This window comes from Crocodylus siamensis, chromosome 4 (assembly GCF_052110815.1).
Source record: "Crocodylus siamensis isolate JL-2025a chromosome 4, ASM5211081v1, whole genome shotgun sequence".
NCBI classification, from domain to species: Eukaryota; Metazoa; Chordata; order Crocodylia; family Crocodylidae; genus Crocodylus; species Crocodylus siamensis.
In genome coordinates this window covers 241,699,223-241,722,146 of record NC_143398.1, presented here as the reverse complement: position 1 = coordinate 241,722,146, position 22,924 = coordinate 241,699,223, and the positions used below count along the sequence as shown (strand labels likewise).

Below are 22,924 nucleotides of genomic sequence, written 5' to 3'. Positions count from 1 at the left end.
CTAAAGAAAGGGCAAGAATTGAAGCACTTGCGCTTTCCATGTTACAACATCTGTGTATTTAGTTAGGGCCCAGTTCAGGGGCACACAAAGCCCTAGTGTTTAATGTTGCATGGTTTCCTCTTGCAAGAGGACTATCACATGATGGGATGGGAGCAGTGCAGAGCTGACTAGGCCAGAAGCATATCCATCGCGAAACCTTGGGACAATGCACTAGTCTGTCCTAGAAATGGCCCCAAGCTGTGGAGGGTCAGATCCAGACCTGAGCCCTCCCAGAGCTGGGGGGAGCTTGATCTTATTATCCTCTGTGCCAGATCCACGTTTTACCAAAGAGGGACTATTGGGTAATTCTGAAGATGAAAGATAATGTCCATTCGGCGTGCAGTGTAGCACCTCCCTAGATAGGATGGCATGCAAGCTGTTTCCAAAATGTTCATCCATACTATCAGACTAATGAGTCAAATGCTGACCAGTTAAGCGTGGTAGGTTGAATATTTCCTTCCATGACTTGCTGAGCTAATTTTCTCCTGGTGCAGCCCCACTGAAGTCGGTGGAGTCCAGCAAGGAAGAACGTGGGTCTGTCTTGCACATCGTGTCACCAAGGTGAAACTAGCACCCCACGAACCTGTCACAGGTCTGCCAGCTGATTTTGGCCCAGAAGAGCTGCATGCCATACAAGCTTAGAGTTGGAAACGACCCATTTGTTCACCTCGACCTTCAGCTGGTAAAGGCTGCTGGGCAACTTGACTCACAGAAGGAGCGTCATTGTGGGCAGTGTGGTTATATAAGCTAATAAAGCTAAGTGTGTGTGTACGGGTGTGTGGGACAAAACAAGAACGCTGCTCTATCCTGCGGCTGACGTGCAATATCTCTGCATCCTGGTGCTCTTACCATGTCTACTGAATGACTTCTCCCGTAATCGATGTTGCCGTAGGGTGAGCTGTTCTTGCCATTCACCCCGAAGCTTTCCTTAATGTATCCCCTGTAGCCATTGGCGATGTGCAGGGGGTGCATGCGAGCACACGTGCACCCCCTAAGATCAGCCATGCCCCCCGGGAGCGCCAGCCGCGAAACCGGAAGTGCAATTCCAGTTTTGCCGCTGGTTCGGCGATCGGCCGCTGGGAGACACCCCCGGTTGGTGATCGGCCGCTGGGGGACCCCCCACCCCGTCGGTGACCTGGTGTCCTCCCAGAGTCGGGAGGCACCAGTCGCCCATGCCTTTAGCCAAACCTGTGAAGGCTAGACCAGGTTTCTCTTATTGCACAGTCTATTAATTAGATTTCAGTTCTTGGAAGAATGAGGTGGGTGCAGCTCACTTTCCTGTGTTCGGTACTGGGATCGCAAGGTCGTAACGAATGTGGAAAAGTCTTAACAGCAGAATTCTTAAATAATGGAAAAAGAAACATGGCAGCGATCTAACTTATTTCTGCCCAGGCGGGCACCCAGCTTCCCCACATCTCTGACGTGAAAAGGAGACAAAGGCAGTTAAGAGTTCAATGGGAATTGAGTATCTAAATCCCTTAAACCCCCTTGAAAGTTTCAGCTCGAGACAACTGTCGCCTGGTCCCTTTACTTAGAGAAGATTTCTATTGAGTTCAGTGGGGATTCTTGGTTAAATAACGATAATTGATGTAAGTAACATAAATCGTAGCACTGAAACCTTTTTTTCTAAGACGGGTGTCTTGTTAACCGGCTGAACAACATCCTCATACCTCGAAAATTTGTTCCCAAAAATAAGTGTCACATTTCTACATTGTTTTAGTTCCCAAAATGTGTTTTTGTACAGGCATACCTCGTTTTATTGCGCTTCGCTTTATTGCGCTTCGCAGATAATTGCGTTTTTTACAAATTGAAGGTTTGTGGCAATCCTGTGTCGAGCAAGTCTATCAGCGCCATTTTTCCATCGGTTAGCATTTTGTAGCAATAAAGTATTTTTTAATTAAAGTATGGACTTTTTTTTTAGACATAATGCTATTGCACACTTAATAGACTACAGTATAGTGTAAACATAACTTTTATATGCACTGGGAAACCAAAAAATTCGTGTGACTCGCTTTATTGCGATATTCTTATTGCGGTGGTCTGGAACCGAACCCACAATATCTCCGAGGTATGCCTGTACACACACACACACACACTTTATATATATATATATCTCACATACATACATACATACATATGTATATACAATACATAAATGTGTATATATATATATATTTTTTAACAGTAATTTCATTTTTCATCTCAATAGCTCCCCGCAGGATGGCGTTTCGCATAAGAGAACCTGAAGGAAAAATAAATGAAGGGAAATGAGCTCTCTTGTTTTGTTAATCTCGGGGTGGGGGAGGGAGGTTAATTTTGGTAAGGAGACTTTATTTTTAACTGGACAGTGCCTCTCATTTAAAATACAGTTAGGATTCCCTCTCCGCGCAGCCCCAGTCTTCGTACGGTCCTCTACCAGGGCATCTAAACATCTCTCAGTCTTTACTGTAGTTACCCTCACAACATCTCTCAGCTGTAGGAAAGTGCTGTTTGTTACCTCCGATTTCTGCTGGGAACCAAGGCTGGCACTGCTTTATTTACCGCCTTCTGACAAGCTTTTGATAGACTGGATTGGAGTCCCTGGGTCGGTTCTCCAGGAAGTTGGGCTTTTAGTGAGTAGTTGCCTGCAGCGTCCGTATCTCAGAGTCGGTTCCCTGCGGTTAGGACTTTTCCTGGCTTCTCTTTCGTGGTGGCGCTCGGTCTATGCCTGGCTGGATTGGGATCCAGCCGTCGTGCGCTTTTCTCCGGCCATAGGTACAAGGGTGCTAAGCCATACTCAGTACTGGGGTGAAAGAGATGTTCCTGATTTCTAAAAGGCTTCCACCGTAAGAAAAATGCTGTCTACCTACCTCCCTGCTGAGCGGAGGGGGCATGGCCACGCGCCAGCCCGGGGCTAGCGTGCTGGGGTTGGGGCTTAAATCCCCTCCCAGACCCACACGGGGCCCCAGCCCGGGTCTGTGGGGCCGGAGGAGGGCAGTGCCTGCCAGGCCCCTGCCAGCCCTTCAGGGAGGGGGGGCAGCCACTACCAGACTGAGGAGTTGGGGCAGGGGGGAAGCTACTGGCATTGAATTCATAAAAGCTTGAACACGAATAGTCCTTTCTCTGAAGCAAGCGTGTACTGAACGCAGCACTTGGCAACCTCAAGCACAAGACATAGCAACCAAAAACCATTACCTAAGCTAAGATGTGGCCCGCTACAACACAGCGAGAGCGCACACGGCTTAATGTCAATTAATTGCAATGTCATAAATCAAAAAGACACGTCCTTGCTTAGGCATTTCAGTCTCCCACCTTGTACAGCTTCTGCTTTGTGAAGTAAATGTCGTTCACTGCATCATCCTGCCCCACTAGCTCAAGCTGTCTGTGCCCGGCTCCTCTTCCTTTAGCTCAAACCTGTGCTGATTGTGCCAGGTCTTTGCCAACACCTCCCACCTCTCGGTCTGGTCCTGCAGGGCTTGGCTCTGTGCTCACAGGTGGCAGGATCCCAGCCTGGATCCCCAGCCTCTTCCCACTCCCCCATTGCCTGGGAGAGCTGAGGGGAATCTCACCCCCTCCGCCTCCCCTTATCGACTGCTTACTGGGGAGGGCTGTTCTGCCAGAGGTGGGAAGGGGTGCAGTCTTCTCCTTAAGAAGGGTCCTATCTTGTCCCTTCCTCCACTAGGTCTCTTGATAGGAAAACCCATTCTGCTAGGTAGGTAGGTCACTAATTGAACAACAAGCAAAACTGTTAGCCCCATACTGCAGTCTTGATGGTTTGGGGATTAACATTTTAACAAGGTGTTAGTTACCCTTGCTGTGCAGGCAGTGGTTTGACATGCAGCTGTTAAAGAACCAGCAAGGGGGGGCCTTGACAGGGGCTGCTGTGCCCGGGCCAGGCAAACCCTGGCGGTCCCAAGGGGAGAGTGGAGGGAGGGAGGGAGGTGGGGAAACCCCCTTCCCTGTCCCCTTTGCCTCCAAGGGCCATGCCGCCCGGTGTCTGGCCATGTCCCCGACCCTGCTCCGGCTAGAGAGGAGCGGTAGGCCCAGCCCTGCTCTGAAGCAGACAGCACAGCACAGCCCCAGGTTGCAAAGCATGCTGGGATGCTGGGGGACTCTGATTTAACTTAAACCAGGAAGGGGTCTAGGACAGAAGTTCTGTGACCCAGTTTGACCCGAATAAGTCTGATACTTCATTCTGCCAGGTTTATCTTAAACCAGTTTGGACCATTTTGAAACTGGTTTCTGTGCACTGAACTTACGTTCTGTTAAAGGTTAAACCAGTTGCTGATCACTTAAACCAGTCTATGTGTATCTTCTTTCCGTAGCCCACTAGATTGAGGAGTCATTTAATAACCAGCATATTCTCCCCAGGAAGCTACTTTTCCACTGTAATCAAATCACCGCTCAATCTTCTTTTTGACGAGCTAAACAGATTGAACTCTTGGAGTCTCGCACTAGTCGGCATTTTCTTCAGACCTGTAATCAATGTTGTGGCTCCTTTCTGCAGTCTCTCCAGTTTTTTAATGTTTCTTTTCAATGTAGATGTCAAAACTGTTTACGGTACCGGTCCCAGCACAGCTGTAAACAGAGGTAACATTGTCTCTCTACTCCTACTCACTAATCCCCTGCTTTTACTTCCAATGCTCACAGCCCTTTGTGCCACAACATCCCACTGGCAGCTCATGCCGGTTTGTTCATCCCCCCTGACCTGCTAAGTCCTTTCCAGCATTTAGTCCATCAATGTTTGTAGGTGTAGCCTACACCATGCTACACCTGTGCCAAGATGTCTGACTTTGCATTGGGCAGCATCCAAATGCATTTTATTGAAATGGGCCCAACTTACCAATGGCTCTGCTCCCACCTTCCCGTCATGGGGCAATTCCAGCTGGAATTTCAAATCAGGTGGAAATTAACCCCGGGGGACTCTTCCTCACCGATTTCATATTCCTTAACTTTGTGCAAACAGCCTCTCCTAGATGAGCCTGTTTTCATAAAGTGTGGCCGTGCCCGCTACGGCCCTATGACTGCAGTGCTCCCTCACCTTTCCACGAACACTGTGACCAAAATCCCTTTAAATAGAAGCTGCTGACCCAACAGTTCCCTGCATGCTTTCCTTACGGCACGATGGCAAATGCCCAAGTAAGATAGGAGTGGCAGGAGCTGAGCCCCATGATGTCAGAGTCTGGCATGCTGCGTGGCCCCTAAGGGAGCAGGAGCTAATGCTCATCTAACGAGGGCAGAGAGAGTGCTAACGGGGGTGCGCAGAGGGGTTCGTGATGCAGGAAGGGGGAGCTAGGCCTTCTGCATATCTCAGGAAAGGGCAATGCAAGCAGCTCTCTAACGAAATGAGTCTGCAGAAAAGGCAGCGTGCAGCAGAAGAGAGTGGAGGGGGTGAGGGGAATCTGCAGGCATGCACACGTGTGCGCCCACATCCCTGCGTGGAAGTGCTTGTACTGCAATGCATGCACTACACGGGCGAATGAAAGCTTAGCAAGCACCACGGCAGGGAAGGTATTCCTGGGAGGAAGCAGAGGATGAGGCAGGCGGCAGCAGGTGAGATGTAGATGGAGGCACCAGCTAGCAATACATGGGGCTGAGACCATTGGTTTTTGAAAATACACAGGAATGGGACAGGCATAGTCAGAAAGCCGGGCGCCAGGTCCCATGAGTGCTGGCTACTCATTGACTAGTCCGTGGCAGTATTGTGTAGCCCCGGGGCGCTCTCGGAGAGTCCAGGAGAGCAAAGGGGACGTGCCCAGTCAGGCTGGGACAGGTTGCTGCGGCGAGGTGAAGTTTTAAAGGGTCTCCCACCATGGCAAAGTGCTCTCCAGCTGGGCTCGTGCTGGGACTTAGTGACTCACGGGGTCAATCAGCAGGGGTGAAAGTGGAGACTGCTGCTATGTGCAGTATGTTCGGCATGTCGGGGCGGCTGCCTGCCCACGCCAGCTCAGCAGGTAGCAGCAGATGGAAAGCGACTCTGCGGTGCTTCATCCTTGCCTGCGTTGAAACCACGCCAGCCCCAGTGCCTGATGCAAACAAGGAGCATCTCGTTAGGGTTACGGCCCTGCACAGATGAGAAAAACCAAGTCACACCCTTCTGGCCCTTCTGTACTGCAAGGCATCGTATTTGCTGCCGACGTTTCTTGTTTGCCCTGCCTTTCCTGTGGCTCAGACGTGAGCAGCAAAGACTGTTAAAATGCCCAGGCAACCTGAGCAGGAAACTGTTTTCTTACCCTGCAAAATTCTTCGGGATTTTGCAGATCTTCCGCACCGGACGGAAACCGAGACCTTTCAAAGCCTTTCTTGCAAAAAATGTAAGACTGAGACCTAGCAGCCCAGAAGAGTGAAAACGCTTCCTTGAGACGAAGGAAAGTCAGGGTCAGCTTCCTCCTCTATCAGACTGATCTCCTAGGCCAGGGGTTGGTCACCTTGCACGAGCAGTGGCCTGCCGCTAGCAGCTGGCCGCTACCGATGCCCTCCACCGCCAGTAGCAACCGATCTCCTCCTCCTCCGCAGTGCCCAGGCCACGCACTGCCGCCTCCACCATCTGTGCCATGCTCTACCAATTCCTATCCCCCCGGCAGTGAGCGGGGAGGAGCAAATTTGGCAGCAAGGATAAGGAGAAGCTGCAGTAGGAGGTGAGAGGGCCGTGGCACAGGGCATTGCAGAGGGGATCAGTGCACAGGGAAGAGAAGAGGTACGCCGCCTGTGAGCCATCGGTTGCCGACCCCAATCCCAAACTGCACATATTTTATGTAATCATTACATATTCCTTAGGTCTCGGAGACTGAATATAGCCCATGGGAAAGGAGGCTATCCTGGGAAGTGGGAGACCCGGAGTTTAAATGCATGCTCTGAATCAAGCGTTCGAACCAGGGGCTCCCTGGGGAGTGCTTCAGCTTAAACTGCAAGATCGGAGTTGGATATTAGGAAGAACTTCGTGATGACGAGGATTGCTAAGCACTGGCGGAGATTATCCAGGGATGTGGTAGAAGCATTGGAAGTTTTTAAATGAGAGTGAAACAGGCACTCGGCTGGCATGGTTTAGACCGGGACTAGACCTCCGGAGGTCCCTTCCAGCCGGGTAGTTCATTGGGCTATTTGCTGTTCTGGAGCGGGAATCTTTCTCACGTTGTGTCAAGAAATTGCATCCTGGACCTAAGAACTCCTTCTGATTTAAAGGTTTGGGGAAAACACTGCCTTTTCGAGAAAACATATGTTTCACTAGAAAACTTCCAGCTTCTGTAGTGTTTAGTTGGTCCTTCCTTACCCAGCCTTTAGTATGCAAACAGCCAGCATTTTGCATCATATTGTTCCCCTTTTTTGTTGTTTATTTGAAGAATCCTGTGTTAGCGGCTGCATTTCAGCTTCTTCTCATGCGCTGCGACCTGAAAAGCCGCTGTTTTGAGACTCCCCACACCCTCTGGAAATAGGCCTGGGTCAAAGGAATTGCCTGTGGGGTTATGCCCAAGGCCAAGCTACCCACCCAGTACTTTGTTTCCACCAATGTTCAGACTCAGAGGAAAGTATAAGTACCCTGCGGTGGGATAATCTGCCCCTACACAAGTGCCTTCCTGATTTCTACTTGTGATTAAGGACATGCTTGGGATGCCCTTTTTATCCATATCATTGCCCAAGTCTTGTTACATGCTTGGTCTCAGCATCTTCCTCTGCCCCTCCTTCCCTGTACATCTTCCACTCTTGTTCCTCCCCGTGTATGGGTGTATTTGGCAAGCTAAGCCAGAGACACAGTGGCTGTAATGTAGCGTTACTCCAGGCAGCTTTTGTACCCAAGCCGATTCAGCTAGACCAGCTATTCATACGGTCTAACGTCCTGCGCTTCTCAGCCAGATCCTAACTTGGGTGGACTGCCCTGTCCAACTGCAGCGTAGGCTTGTCGATAAGGCTGGCGTTTTAAGATAAAACCTTAAGGACTTCCAGTGTTTTAGTAGGAGATGGGTGATGCAGAAATGCTGTGATAAAGCACAGGATTAAGATTCTGTCTTAAGCGTTCTCCTAGTCCTGCAGTTTTAGGACGTATCAGTCATATGGGATAGATCCATAATCCCAAGCAAGGAGCTTAACGCTCTGTCCTGAGTGGAAATACTTCCAGAGGCCTTTCATGGTGCTGTAGGATACTTTCCTCATCCAACCTGACACCTGTATACCTTTATCTTCTGACCCAGAATGACCATTCGTGTTAGGCATCTTCACTTAGTATTTATCTACTGTACTTATACAGACTTAAGGGGGTTTTTTCCTGGAGCCTGTATTTATATATGCTTGGGGGGGGGGGGGCTGTATTTTGGCTGGGATGATCTATTTGAGGCTGGTCCTGCTTTGAGCAGGGGGTTGGACTAGAAGTGACCTCCTGAGGTCCCTTCCACCTTCATTTATTTTCTATGATTCGATTAGCCAAAATCCCAGCCAAGCGGGGTGACGACAACTGAATGAATTAAGGACGCAGGAAAGATGAGACTGTGCTGTTGGTGTCTTCATAGACGTGGAGTCACAGCCATTGCTGGCCAGTCAGTCTGGGTTTCTGTGATGTGTGAGATTGGTAAGTGGTGTCACGGGTGGGGACAGGACATAAGGGCACCTGCAGAGGCATGGGAAGAGGGCAGGCCATGCCTTAGACACGGAGGTCATTTAAAACCTCTCTTTCTTTTTTAGCCACCCGGGTGTTTGGAGAACAGCATATTTATACTGAGGGGTGACCTTGAGGCTTTCCTGTCTTGGTTTGGAGGCAAAAAATGGTGAAAAAAATACCTTGGCTTTGAGGAAGCTCCTGAGATTTGGTTTATGGAGCGACCCAGTTGTCTGAACTAGTGTCTGCTTAGCCTTCTGGTCATGGTCTTTTTCCGACGTGAGAGACAAAAGCTGCTGGGGAAGGTCACAGATTAAAATACGGTTTAGACATAATTGGTCAGAGGAGCAAATTGCTGAGCTCTCTCTCCTGCTTCTGGCAACGACTGGCGCTTGATGCTTTGAAGGAAAGTAGACCTCACTTCCTCCCAGGCCGAATGAAAGAGGTGGGCAGAGGGAAAGGGATGTTGCAGTCAAGCTTGGGTATTTACTTCTTGCTCTCGTATCTCATGCATCCGGTGCCAGTTGCTAACAGAACGACGAGCAACCTCCTTTTTATCTTCTCTCTCGATTTTAGTGCTAGACACCGCCGGGCAAGAGGAGTTCAGCGCCATGCGGGAGCAGTACATGCGGACAGGAGACGGGTTTCTGATAGTGTATTCAGTCACGGACAAAGCCAGCTTTGAACATGTGGACCGGTTCCACCAGCTCATCCTCAGGGTCAAAGACAGGTGAGTGCTTCAGAAGGAAGAGGTCCCTTCATTGAAATCCTTGCAGCTTTGGAGGCAATAGAGAATACAGCAGGACTTGGGAGATCTGGGTTCAGTCCCTTTCTTTGCTACTAGTCTGCTCTAGACCATGAACAAGTCATTTTCACTCCCCCGCGCCTCGGTTACCAGGTCCATAAAATGGGAATAGATGTTTACCCTCCTTCGTAAAGCAGTGTGAGATCTGCAAGTAGAAAGCTCTTAAGCAGAGCCAAGTGTGAACATTAGCATCATCAGGTGAGAAGTTGCTTTTGTTGTATGGAAGCTGTTAGGGACCATCCCCAGCTGGAACATCTTCCCCTAAGTAGCATGTAAAAAAATGTAAGATGAAATCATGTGGTGGTAATTAGTTTGGCTTTTGACTAGAGCAGAGAAGCAGCATCTGGACTGCACACGGTACACAGTGCGGAGAGCTGCACTGAAGCCCCGGTGCAATGTCGCCGTGTCTAGTATTGCTTCTCCAGTTTTGGGTGAGTACTCACCTTGGTACTAGAGAGAGGAAACAGGCCTAGGAGGAACCTGCCGCCCTGATGCACGTTACGTTTATTGCGCGAGGAGGAGGTTCATTGCACCATTTCGACATGCTACACAGGCAAAGTGTGCATCACTCAATAAAAATGGCCAAGCAGCCACAATTATCTGACTTGAAAAATGTAGAACATTTTTAAAGCTGGTTTCTATCAAGCTTTAATCTGAACATGTGGCATGTCACTGTAGGGCAGGCGGATGTTAGTCCAGTTTTCACTATCCAGCAGTCTCCCTGCCCCTCACTGCTGACTTGCCACGTCCCTAGTTGTTCTAGGCTTGTGCCCCTCCCAAACAAACCTGGAAGGTCTCGAGTCTTGTGGCAATATGAGACTGTAAGCAAATATCAAAACCCGCTAAAATCAGGGAGTGGATTTTTATTAATATTAATGAACTCTGAAACCACGGATCGTATTTCACTTGTGACCGAAGCCCCAAGTCAGTGAAAGCTCACCAGAGGGGAAATGCTGATTCTTCACTGCAGTGTATTTGCTGTCAGTGATCTGTAATCTGCAGTGTATGTTTTTAGTGCGCTTACTTTTCCGTGGCTGGGAACGAATAGTCGGTGGAAGACTGCAGGGGATCGTTTCATAGTTGTTTGGGGCTGGAAGGGACCTTACAGATCATCGGGTCCAACCCCCCTGCACTTGGGCAGGAAAGACAGCTGGGATCAGATGACCCCAGCAGCAAGATGGATGTCAAGGCACTTTTTGAAGATGGTTTTCCCTTATGTCTAGCCTGAAGCAGTCTTCAGTCAGTTTGTGCCCATTATTTCTTGTCCTCCCCCGGGGGACCGTGGTGAACAGGTGCTCCCCCAAGCCCTGATGCACGCCCCCGAAGTACTTATAGGCTGCCACCGAGTCCCCTCTGAGTCTTCTCTTCTCCAGGCTGAAGTCCCAAGTCTTTCAGCCTCTCCTCGCACGACCTGGTCTCTAGGCCTCTAATCATGCGCGTGGCCCTCCTTTGGACTCTCTCGAGTTTCTCTATTTCCTTGCTGAAGTGCGGCGCCCAGGACCGGATGCAGATCTCCAGCTGCGGTCTCGCCAAGGCCGAGTAGAGTGGGAGGATGACATCCTTAGCCCTGCTCGAGATGCCTCGGTAGATGCATGCCAGTGTTTGATGAGCTCTGCCAGCCACGGCATTGCATCAGGGGCTCACGTTCATTTTGTTGTCTGTCACGAGCCCCAGGTCTCGTTCGGTTGTGGTGCTGGCAAGTGTAGCACTGCCGAGCCTGGAAGTGTGTTGTGGATTATTTCTCCTATAATTAAGTCCTGTAATCTGTGTGAAGAAAAATGATAAAGCAATGCTGAAGCTTTAGCCTTGTAGTAAGCCAAGATGTAGCAAAAAATCAGAGGAAGTTCCTAAGGTTTTATCTGTTGATAATTTTGCTGTGCCCCATCCCTCTGCACACGTGAATGTCTCTCCCAGAAGTTTTAAAATACTTTATTTTTTTCCATTCAGAAAGGTTTCTAATCATTTGATTCATCAAGAGAAGCTGCCAGAGGATTGAGTCCTCATTGCTGACTTCCTTTCAGTTCTGAGTAGCGTCCTTGAAGGAAGGGTGGGCTTTATCATGTGATGTGCACTGCCGAGTGGCCTTTCTGTGAAAGTGTCAACACCAAAAGGGGAAACAAAGTGAACGGCACCCTTTGCATCTAGGTGTATGTATACGTCAGTCGTTTTAACTTGCCTTCGACCTACAGAAGTGACATTCTCTGAGTATCTGTCGTATGCTCTTCGCTGGGCGTGTCTGCACGTGCGCTTTAATGCGCAGTAGATTATTTTACTGCACATTAAAGCCTCACATAAAAACCGTGACATTGTGCGAATATCTACAGTAAAATAGTCTCCTGTGCATTAAGTGTTGCTAAAAAAGCATGCTGCTGCACGTCGGGCATTTATACACGTCCCTTTTTGTCCCGTGACATGCCAGAGATCCACAAATTTAGAGGTACTAAATTTAATGTGCATTAGAAAAGGTGCATAAATGTACGTGTAGACGTGCCCAGTGTCAATTTAGCTTCAGCCCAAAGTTAAACCCTTGTAAATTAACAGCAAGAAGCATTATGTAACCTGACGTGAACAGGCACGAGTTTTATCTCATTCAGTTCAGTGAAGTTAGGTCTTTTTGCACTGAACTGTTTTTTTCTCTCCCAGTCAGCGCTGTAAACCCAAACACCATATGTAGCCGATAAAAACCAGGAAGTGTTACAGTGAAAATATTCCATTTTTCCAGCTTAATTTGATTGAAATACAGAAAGCAAGCACTGTAAAAGGAAGCAAAGTAAATATAGTTTGTCTAAAAAGTGAAATAATTGAAATAGGCCAAAACACTAAGAGCAGCAAGGATAAAAGAGTTACTCTTGGCACTGAATTCATTGCTAAATATGAAGTCGTTTTAATCTACATTTCCACCAGGGTAACAGGCCGAAATGTGTTTGCCGAATGTGTTTGCATTTTGACAGTGACCCCTTAGGCATTTAGTTTTGGAAATTTGAAATCCAAACTTCTTTGGTTGCCTCTTTGGCACAGTTGTTTATGACACGGTGCTTTTTCTTCCTTACATTTAATTACTGTAAAGTCTTCAGCTGCGGTTGCCCTTGTCCACCTAGTAATCATACAGCTCCAGGGAACAATGTCCCCACAGAGCTTTAGTACGGCTGTAATCACGGGAAATGACAGTCTGTCTAATTGCAACCGATTTCTACCACCAGCCCGCACGCCAGGGGAGGTAGGGCAGTCCAGCAAAGCAAGCACTTTTTGCAGGGTGGTCACAAAATCAAGATGCTCAGGTGTTCAGACTAAATCCAGATCACATTAACATGATTCATTCGAGGAGCAAACTTAAAACTGAAAGAGCGGTGTACAGTGCATCTTTACCCTGGGCAGCGGAGACGTATGCCATGGACGTTCAGATACGCCAAGTAACGCAGTCAACGGCGTTCTCCACAAGTAAGCAGGGCTGGCAACTTGTCCTGACAAACATTGTGGCTCTGTCCAAGTCCAAAAATATCAAATTGATTTTAAAGGTTTTCTTTTAATTAAAAAAAAAAAAGTCAAAGGAAACCATGGTATGCTGTATTTTATTATTTCCAAGGGAAATTTATAAAGAGTCCCTTTATCTTCTGCGTTTGTTTTTGCAATAACATAGTTTTAAAACTATTTAATATTAATCCACATTTTCAAAATGATTTAAATCCCCCCCATACCCCATCCCACTGGGCTTCCATCAAGGTAGGTGGGCACGAATCCAAGGCAGAAAGCTTCCAGTAACAGACCGCAAATACAAGGGGCAGGTTGGGAGGAGCTTCCCAGACGCACGCCGAGGTCCACGGTGGGTTCCTTGGACATCAGTGGAGTGATGCTGTTTTAGCCAACTCGGGATGGGGCCCACTCTTTTTGTCCTGTATGCTATAGACATGATCCACCAAGAGCCTTGTAAGGAAGCGTCTCTGTTTTCAGTCAAGTTCTGTAAAGTATTTTCAAGTGCAGGAAACTTTCAGCATTATTTTTAGTTCCCAAAGATACCGGGTCTGGTTCTTACTCCACCCAGTCCTGAGTAAGGAGTAGCCTAAAGAGCCTTTCAGCATCCTAGCAGTAGATAAAACCAGTTTGTTGTCAGCCACCAAAACAGTCTCCTTTTGTTTCTTTGTTCACTCCAAGTACTGCTACCATATAGACGTGGCATTTCCCCTCACTTCTTTGTTTATGAGCGAGGCTTCGAAACTTCGGACTTGTGAAGCCTATGAGAAGTCTTAACCCAAACGGTTATAAATCATACCATTTTTGTTTGCTCAAAATGTCTTTGGATGCTGACACTCCTTCCCTTCCATGTATACAGACTGGCCTTGAAGTATCTAAACTGACGGGGATCTTGGATCGCAGCTCATCTAATTTGGTTATAATAAAATAGCAATCTTTGACTTCCAAGCACAGCCGCTACTTGCAGTGGGTGAGGATGCACACACATGCATGTACACCTTGCCTGGAATAGCTGGGGAAATTTTATCACCTAGATAATGTACAAACACACATCCAAGTTCTGTTTTGGGATAATGCTCCATTGTTTGTTGCTGCCTAAAAGTGTGCCACTAAAAACCTACATGTTGTATCTGTCAAGATGAAAATGCTCTGAAGCACCTGCATTTGCAAATGAACCTTACATTGAACATTTTTTTGCTTTTAAAATCTCCTAATAATGTTTTTTTTTTCCACCCCCAGAGAATCATTTCCAATGATTTTGGTGGCCAACAAAGTTGATTTAATGCATTTACGAAAAATCACCAGGGAACAAGGAAGAGAAATGGCAACCAAACATAATGTAAGTCGAGGAGGAGGTCTGTGTTTCCGTGTTGTTTTGGCATTTGAGCTGCTTTTTAAGTTTCATTATGCACATTCGGAATGGGATTCATTCCCTATTGGAGTTTAATTAGCTCACTTCTCTGATAGTGAAGCATTTGCACAATTACATTTTCAGATAAAATGCAAATTAGTAGGTGCAGAGCTAACTCTCCATACATCCCTGAAACAGTGCCATTCCTGTGCTGCAGCAGGGCTAGGAAGATCACAGTTGTGTTGTCTGAGTTGTTTGGAGATGGCTGGGTCATGAGCATTCAAAGTAGGTGTCATGTTTGATCATGACACCATGATCCACCAAATGTGAGGATTTGGGAAGAGGCACATTATTCATGCAGAAGTGAGAAGGTAGACAAAGGAACTGGTGGATACAAAGAACTAGATTCTGCTTTTTGGAGGTGGAAGGGCAGGAAGCCAGTCTGCCTACACAACGGTCCAACACGCAGCTCTTTGTGCAGTGCACGGCTTCGGTGATTTAGAAGGTGTGTGTGCACAAATGTAGACTCTGCACTTGTAGGGTCATTAGCCAGTTTTACTACGCTGGATGAAGAAGCACGCACGCATGCACACGCGCACACGCCTCCATCATCGGAGCAGAAGTTTTTAAAGTCGGAAAGGAAATGATTGAAATCACTCTTCTGTGGCCTTAGTACAATGGAGCATGCAAGGAATTTCTGGCTAGTGTTAAGTCTTTCAGCAACTTCCAGCAAACGTCTGGTAGGCATATAACATAGCTTGTCTTTATTTGTATGGCCTTCCTGTCTGCAGGTACAACTTGCTGACAAAGAACATTTATCCTCACATGCTCCGTAGCCTCCCAGATCTGGAACTTTGTCCGACCAGTTGTTGTGCATGCTGCCTCTTACTTAAAGTCAGGTGTCTTTTGTAAGCACTCAGTGCCCCTTCTGCAAGAATAAAAGTGTTGACACTGATATCCCGGCTGCATTTCACAGACCTGCATTTCTCTGTATTGATGTTATCCTCACTTTTTGCCTGGCTGAGCCCTGCTGTGCCCTGGTAAGCAGCTACTATATGACACCTTTGGTTTCAGCAGTGAATGGAGTGATCTTTCTGTGCAGAGTGAAAGCATTGCTCCCGTGAAGCCAGTGGCAAAACTCCCATTAACTTGAATGGGGCTGGGATGTTACCGGTAGCGATTAGATCAGTTCAAGTTAATGACGGGCTGCGAGAGATCACAAATGAATGGTGCCATACTGTGAATTCCAGGTTAGAAAATGTCCTTTTTTTAACGGGGCCCTACCTAAGAGACGGCCCAAAAGTGGATATTCAGTACAATCTATTATAGCTGTTTGTTCTAACACGGCCTCTGTTATGCATCCAATTTTTCCAGGCCTTTGCATTGTAATTTAAGATGGATTTTGCTGTAAACATGTAAGCTTTGACTTACATTTCTTGCACGGGGCTTTTGTCTTTCAGATTCCATACATAGAGACGAGTGCCAAGGACCCGCCTCTAAATGTGGACAAGGCCTTCCATGATCTCGTTAGAGTAATAAGGTGAGCGGTAAAACACTGTCTATTAGTATTCATCAGCGTGAGGTTCACAAGTCCTAACACACAGAGCCAAAAAGCCCCTTCTTTTGTGTTCCTTAGTAGGGTTTCTTGGTCCATATCTGCACACAAGACAGGTTTGTGTGTTTATGTGTTAAACCTTCGTTCCTATTGCTGGGCAGTTGCAAAAACCAATTATTCACTTAAAAAAATAATGCAAAGCTAATGAACTCGTCTATGATCTGTCCAACCACCGCTACAGTGACCAGCATCTAAAAAGACAGCAGCATTTTACATACAGTATGGGCCCAGTCCTCAGCTAACGTAAAGCAGCATAACTCCCGGGCAGTCCATGGTATTACACCGATTGCACCAGATAAGAGTCTGCCCCTTCGGAGCGTTCCTGATAACCACTTAAGGTTGCTAAGGAACAAAAAATGCAGAAATCTGAAAATAAACCACATGCCCACTTTGTCGTCTTCTCGCACAACCTCAGATGCAGCCACGCTGTTCGTATCCCCTAGCCAGTAACCCTACACCACTGTCATCACCAGGGGCCACAGTGGTTTTTGAGAGTTGCTTGCATTTTAACTTTTCCTGTAACATTTGGAAATGGCTGATTTCCGTAACTCCACTACAGGCTTCACCCAGGTCCAGGCTTCAATCCCCAAAATATAGCTCTTAAAATATTCTTGGTTTATCCTGCCATGTTACTTTTTGTGCGTGTATCTCGTATCACTTTTGATAGGGAGGCTGGCCAAAGGACCTAGGCAGTGTGCGGAATAAAGCTTTTACTAGAGCCAGGCAGAAAATTGTTTTCCCATCCTGCAGAACAGTTCGGGGTTTGGCTCCTTTTTCTGTTCCACATCAGGATAAAACCAGGAACTTCAGGAGATTTTCATGCATATCAAGAGCAAGGCCCAGTGCAGAGCAGCCTGTGGCCCAGTGTCTGCGGCTCGCACCTGGAATATATAAGACGCAGGGATTTGAGTAGATTTAGCCATTTGCTCTTCTGAGCCTTTACCCTTCCTACTCTCTGCTTTTGAGCACGAGGTCCACCCTGGAGCTGACAAACCTTTCTCCCCATGCAATACTTATCAAATCCTCCGCATTTCCACAGAGGGTTTGTTGTTGTTGATTGGGTGTTTTTCTGATTTAAAAAAACCCTTTTGTCTAAAAATTCGTGAGCAACTCATACAGTTACACCAATTGCCTATTCAAAGTAGTGCTGCTACAGCCTCATGCACATCTGTCTGATGTAGCCCAGCAGATTCTCACTCCAAACGTCCTGAATAAGGTGAACAGTCATTGCTTTCAGTTGATCTCAGTTGCAGGATTTGGCCATATACCTAACAAATAAAATCCTGCGTTGCTGAAATGAAGCCATCTTAATGAAATGCAGGTATGTATTTTTAGCAGCACACACATACAGCCTACGTGCCAGCTTTTAAATTCAGGAAGTGAATAACACGACTAAAACTCCCAGGGAGAATTTCCAGTTCATGGGGTTATTTGCTTAAGAAAAAGACACATTTTGAGAAAAATGCAACAGGGTCTTGCAGAATCATGAGTGCTCAAGGCCTCCGTTTTCATCTGTAGTCCGTAAGATGCCGTGACTTGCAGCAGCCCACACTGGCTGAGCAGTTTTGTGCAAGGACGGTTAGACCTATTGTATTATGCAGAATAGTCGTAAAGCTCTGCCTGCCGCCGTGCTTCTGCTTGTTGGCTTCCTGATTTGGGGCCTGTGCATGGAGATAGCACTGTTTAGATTTCCACAATGCTGCAACTCCAGTTGCAACATCTGGCTGTCCTCTGGTTGACAGACACTGAAAGGATTGGCTGGGGATTTTCTTGCATCGGTAGGCGACTTTGCCCTTCTTTTCTGCCCACAAAGTAGATGCATTTTGCGTCTTTTTATGTGAGGGGTGACATCAGGCCACGGATTTTCTACCTCGGAGAGTTGTGTTGTTTCTCGTCTTGCTACAGGTTTCCTCTGCTATGTATGGCACGTTGCTCGAACGTCTGGGTGAAACCCAGGCCTAACTGATATCAGTAAGAATTTTGCTGTTGCCTTTCAACTTTGGCTTGTAGTTTCCTAATCTGAAAAATGGACCCAGACAACATTTTCCCTCCCACCACAGATAATGTTCCTGAAAAGATTTGGCACGACATTTAATGACCTGACATTTGAATGCCATTTTTCACTTGGTCAGTGCCTCATGTTGTTGCAAATGGACATCTCTTCTACTAATGCTACCAGCTGAAAGTAGAGGAAAGTTTTCTCTTTTTCTCGGCAGTGAAACAGTCATTTATTCACAATTGGTCTCTGCTAGCTCTTATCTGAACGCAGCTCCTAGTCAGCATCCGTCTAAAGCAGATGGCGCTACCCACTCAAACCAAATCAGTTTTGAGATGGGCAGAAGCCACGGGTGGGTGGAAAATTACTGGCAAGTTAAAGTGCAGGTTGGAACCATCCCAAGTTATTTCCAGTCTGTTCCATGTTTTCCCATTCGTGCTCTTGGATTTAGCATTTATTACATTGAGCTCTTTTCCTATGTGCTTTTACTCTGAAAAATACTGATGCAGAGAAACCTCCGAGGGTTTGATGTGTTGTCCAGGAGTCACTCCCATCAAATATGTATAGTATGCACATTACACTCTGTGTGTGTATTTAATATAGTGTGTGTGCTTGTATTTATATATGTGTATATATATATGTGCATGTATATGTGTGTGTGTGTGTATACATCTATGTGTGTGTATGTATATATACATATGTGTGTGTGTGTGTGTATACAGGTGTACACACACACACACAACTACATCATATTTAGTAAGTCCCATTGTATCTAGAAGCCTTACAGTCCTGGCTGACTACTTTCCTTCCTTTACACGAACAGCAGTAATAAGGTTTCCACCAACCAAACGAGACGTTCCCTGACACCCGACGCAAAAGCCAACAAGATTGTACAGAGAATATTTGCATTCATGAAGTCAGAAAAGTGAAAAGGTGCCCTATGACTTAGCTGGTCTATCACCCTCAGCTAAACTTGCTAAACTGTGCTTTGAGAGAGAGCTTAAAAGGCAATTGCGGGTGACCCACCACCAGAAAGATGATAAAATCATCTGTGAATTGCTGCAGCATCTTCCGCGAGTTCTGTTCGGGTGCTTTAAATGATATTGTGCCGATTGACTAGCCAGTGATATCATCCCCTGGATTGCTTTACAAAGAGCAACAAAGATGATGGAGGTATGGATCAGCTGCTGTACCACAAGAAACTAAAAATCTCTAGGCCCCTTCAGTTCAGAAAGAAGGGTGACAGGGTCTGTATAAGAGAGGTCTATAAAATCATAAAGGGTGTGGATAAAGTCAACAGGCAACTGGTATTCCCCAACCCCAAATATAGGCACCTAGGAGCAGCCAGTGAAATGAGTAGGGGGCAGGTTTAAAAAAACAAGAGGAAATTTTTTTTTATGCAATGCCCCGTTAACTTAGGCAGCTTGCTGCCACAAGAAGCAGACAGTATCGCCAGGCTCGAAAGGGATTAGACAGATTCGTGGAGGACAAGTGCATTGAGAGCTGTTAAACAGGAGAGTCATGGATGTGTCCTCTGACCTCCCAAAACCCATGGCGGTGCATAGCGGGGAGGATGCACCGCACCGGATACGCTTCAAAGCATCTGCTACCCCCCGCGGCCAGAGGCAGGCCACTCGGCTAGATGGACCCCTGGTGCGATCCAGTGTGGCACTTCTTATGTTCAGGTGCTCAGAGGTGCAGGGCTGGCTTTTAACAGACCGTCCTGCCTTGCAGGTTGGGACCAAGTTGCACGCTTATGGTTTCTGGTGCAACCGCCAGCCTTGTTATGCGGGGAGTTTTCCTACAGTGGCTGCAGGCAGCCTTAGAAAGCAACCTGGCAAATGGATCGGGAAGATGGTAGTAGCCCCTGTGCTCCAGGCTGTGGACGGCTGTAACCCTTCACTAGCGCTCTCCCATTATAAAAGCATGGCCAGGCATGCAGGATCTAGCTCTAGGGATCATTGGGGTTCCTTGCTGCATGCCTCTCCGGACGGCGCTGCTTGCTGCCATCTCGCAGCAGCGCGCTCACCCTTTTTTTTTCCTTTCGAGCAAGCATCTGGCTTGTAGCCTGGTTCCTATTAACACTTTCCAAATGCAAGATTTTTGCCTGGTGACTTGTCTAAAGAGTTAACAGTCTGGAAGGGCTGTGCTAGACACGTGTCTCAAGCCACTATCTCTGCAGCGCCTGGTGAGGGTGAAGGGGAGAAGTCAAGGACAGATCCTGTATATTTAGCCATGGCGTGTTGCCAATCCCAAGCATTCAACAGTCCTGACTCAGGCCTCAAATATGTATGAGATTTGACTTGTAAGAAACGATGGGATTTAGTATTTTTCCCTTCTAGTTTAATGAGCAATTCTGGTCTATGTTTTTATGCTGCTCTGTGTGCGAGCATGAGGGTGAGACGCACGGAGGGATTGGGGGGTGGGGTTCAAAGCTCCACGTTTCACTCGTTGCAGCCCCCCAGGAGCTGAGGCTTTAAGAAAAACACCAGATAGCAGGAGGCTGGTTACCTGATCGTGAGCACTAGCAATGCTGGCTGCATCCCACGCCTGGTGCGGCTGCCTTCCCCTAAGCATTGCATGCTCAGCCTGTAACATGCGGAGAGGAGACAGTTTTTAAAGCATAGAGCGATTACAGAGACAGCGTCTGAACCGGCGCGGCCTGCCCAGGAACACACAGCTGGTCTAGGCAATGAAACCCTCTAGCTCCTCCACCAGTGCTGAACTACAAAACTTGTCTTTCTTGCCCCGTTTCCTCTGCCAGTCTAGATCAGCTTTTCAGCTGGTGCCAACTGGTGCAGCTCTGGGGAGGTCATTACTGCGTGGGGAGGAACATGTGCATCCGGGTGTCTGCAAAGGTCTGCTGAGCTATGTCCACCAAGGCTCTGAGGCATTATTGAGCCGGCTAAGGGATGTGACTAGGAACAGCGTGTGTTGTCCTTAGCAAGGGACTGGTGCACAGCAAACCAGACACTGCTCAGGCAATGCGGAGGGGCTGAGCAGAGGGAGGAGACGGAGAGCTGCCGTGGCTGACAGTAATGAAGGGACCTCAGCTCTGTGATCCTGATGCCTGAGATTTCTTGTTGCCTGCAGTGTCTTCCAGAGGATGGCCCAGGGCATTTTCACCAACCCCCCCGCTGATTTGCCTGGAAAGTTTGATTCATCCCTGCAACCAGCTGTGCAGGACAGAGCCCATTTGAGCAACATATTGCAAAGGCGGTGGGCGGGGGGGTGGGCTCTGCTCGCAGCCCTTCGGCTGGAGTGAAATCCCAGCCAGAAGTAAATCTTCCAAGAGGGTTTAATTCTCCTAAACCCTTTTTTTCTGCAGCCTCTCGCAGTCCCCAGTGCCCAAGCAAGCGGCTGCCGTAGAGGATGAAACGTGTCGCTCTGTCCCCGGGGCCTGCAGGCAGGGCAAGGGGTGGGATTTAAGTCACGAGACCTGGGAAGATATCGCCCCCTCCACATGCAAATGCTGACTGCTGGTAGAGCACCCTCGTTGTGCAGGCATCCTGCCTTGGATGGGTGTGTGCAGTGGTAGGCCATCAGATGGGGGCCGGGTGAGCGACTCGCACCCCCGGTGGCCACGGAAATCTCAAAAACGTGGCTTTGCAAGGCAGTGCCGTGGCAGCACGACCCTGGCGGCCTGCCCTTAGAAAAAGCACCAGCCCTCCCTGTGTCTAGCAGCTGCCACAGCCCGCCTCCTCCCACCCGGTCACAGCTGGGAGCTATTCTTCACTCGCTCCTAACTTCATTAACTTCGGGTCGTCCCGTCTAAGGAGGCAGCTGGCAGGGCCAGGGTGAATTATGGCTGTGGCGGTATTGCACGAAGGCCTCTGAGGTGCAAGGGACCCGTCAGGTAGGTACACAGGCTTCGTGTCTGACTCAACGCGCGAGTCGTTGGGGAAACCGCGGCCCGAAGCCCCACGCGAGCCTGCGAGAGAAGGTGCGTTTAACAAGGTGTCATCCTAGATCGGCCTGAAGCCCAGGTCGTTCCTGACCTGCAGTCTCTTTCCGATGCACCCATTTTCCCTCCGCCTCTGCGTAGCGGCTGTATGGATGGGCTGCCCTTCAGGCCACTGCTGCTGTCCCCGCTTCTTTCTTTCTGCTCCTTGCCTCCTGCTGGAAAGGAGAAGAGGGAAGACCCACGTTACAGCAGCCAGCGCCGTTTCACTCCTGAGACCCCCAGCCCCGGGCGCCGTTTCACTGCCTTTTTTTTTTCTCTCCCTTTTCTGTGCTCCAAACAGGCAGCAGATCCCAGAGAAAAGCCAGAGGAAGAAGAAAAAAACCAAATGGCGAGGAGACAGAGCGACAGGCTCCCACAGAGCGCAGTGTGCCATTTTGTGATGGGGCGAAGGGGGCTCTGGGTGTCCCCCGCGCGCCCCGAGGTGAACTAAAAAGCACTAGCGAAGACGCGCTGTCCTGCCTAACTGCACCGTACTGCTTCTAATGGAGGAACTTGACGGGGGGATCGGACTTGCAGCTTGACCGGCAGCCGGACCGCTCGGGCCTGGCCCGGGTTGCAAGCGGCACCGAGTGCACTGCAAGCACGAGGAGGAGGAGGAGGGGGCAGCAAGGACCTGGACTCGCAAACCTCCCCAACCCCCAGCTCCTTCCAGAGGCCTCCGTGATGTTTATTTAAATAGGAAAAAAAAAAAAAAGTGTTGGTTTTATCTGCAAACGTTTCTCCATGTGACCCATTTCGACCCGGCCGGGAAAGCCCCCCTGTTAGGTACAGTCAGTTGTGTGTGTGTGTGTGTGTGTGTGTGTGTGTGTGGGAGGGAGGGAGGGAGGGAAGGGAAGCGGGGGTTGTTTGCTCAGTAAGCGCTGGGCTGGAAAGAAACACCGCTGGGGTTAGTTTCTTTTGCACTGAACTCTCTTCGTGGCGGTGCCACAACGCAACTTCATAGGAAAGTGCAGAGATTTGGAGCAGGCAAATGAATTCCAGCTGCTCTCGGCACTCCAGACATTGTGTCAGACCCTGGAGAGCGGCCAGCTCGCCGACCAGAAACTCCAGCTGAGACGAGACGGTTCGGGGGTGATTTTTTTTACCCTCCGCCGGGCGGTTTTGTTTCTCTGTTTTATAT

General features: G+C 48.4%; 1 protein-coding gene across 6 annotated transcripts in view; it reads left to right on the top strand.

Annotated features, from left to right (window-relative positions):
* Positions 1-22,607, top strand: part of MRAS (muscle RAS oncogene homolog) — a 57,072-nt gene extending 34,465 nt beyond the window's left edge. For 5 of the 6 annotated variants that reach the window (XM_090046060.1, XM_090046058.1, XM_090046061.1 and 2 more), the window contains 4 exons: positions 9,182-9,335; positions 14,118-14,217; positions 15,690-15,769; positions 22,085-22,607. In XM_090046060.1, coding sequence (XP_089902186.1) covers positions 9,182-9,335; positions 14,118-14,217; positions 15,690-15,769; positions 22,085-22,184 — 434 coding nt within the window. In that variant the 3' untranslated portion in view covers positions 22,185-22,607. Of the gene's footprint in view, positions 1-9,181; positions 9,336-14,117; positions 14,218-15,689; positions 15,774-22,084 lie in introns of those variants that run through there. The other variant, XM_090046059.1, reaches the window with a different exon arrangement.
* Positions 22,608-22,924: the final 317 nt, after the last annotated feature.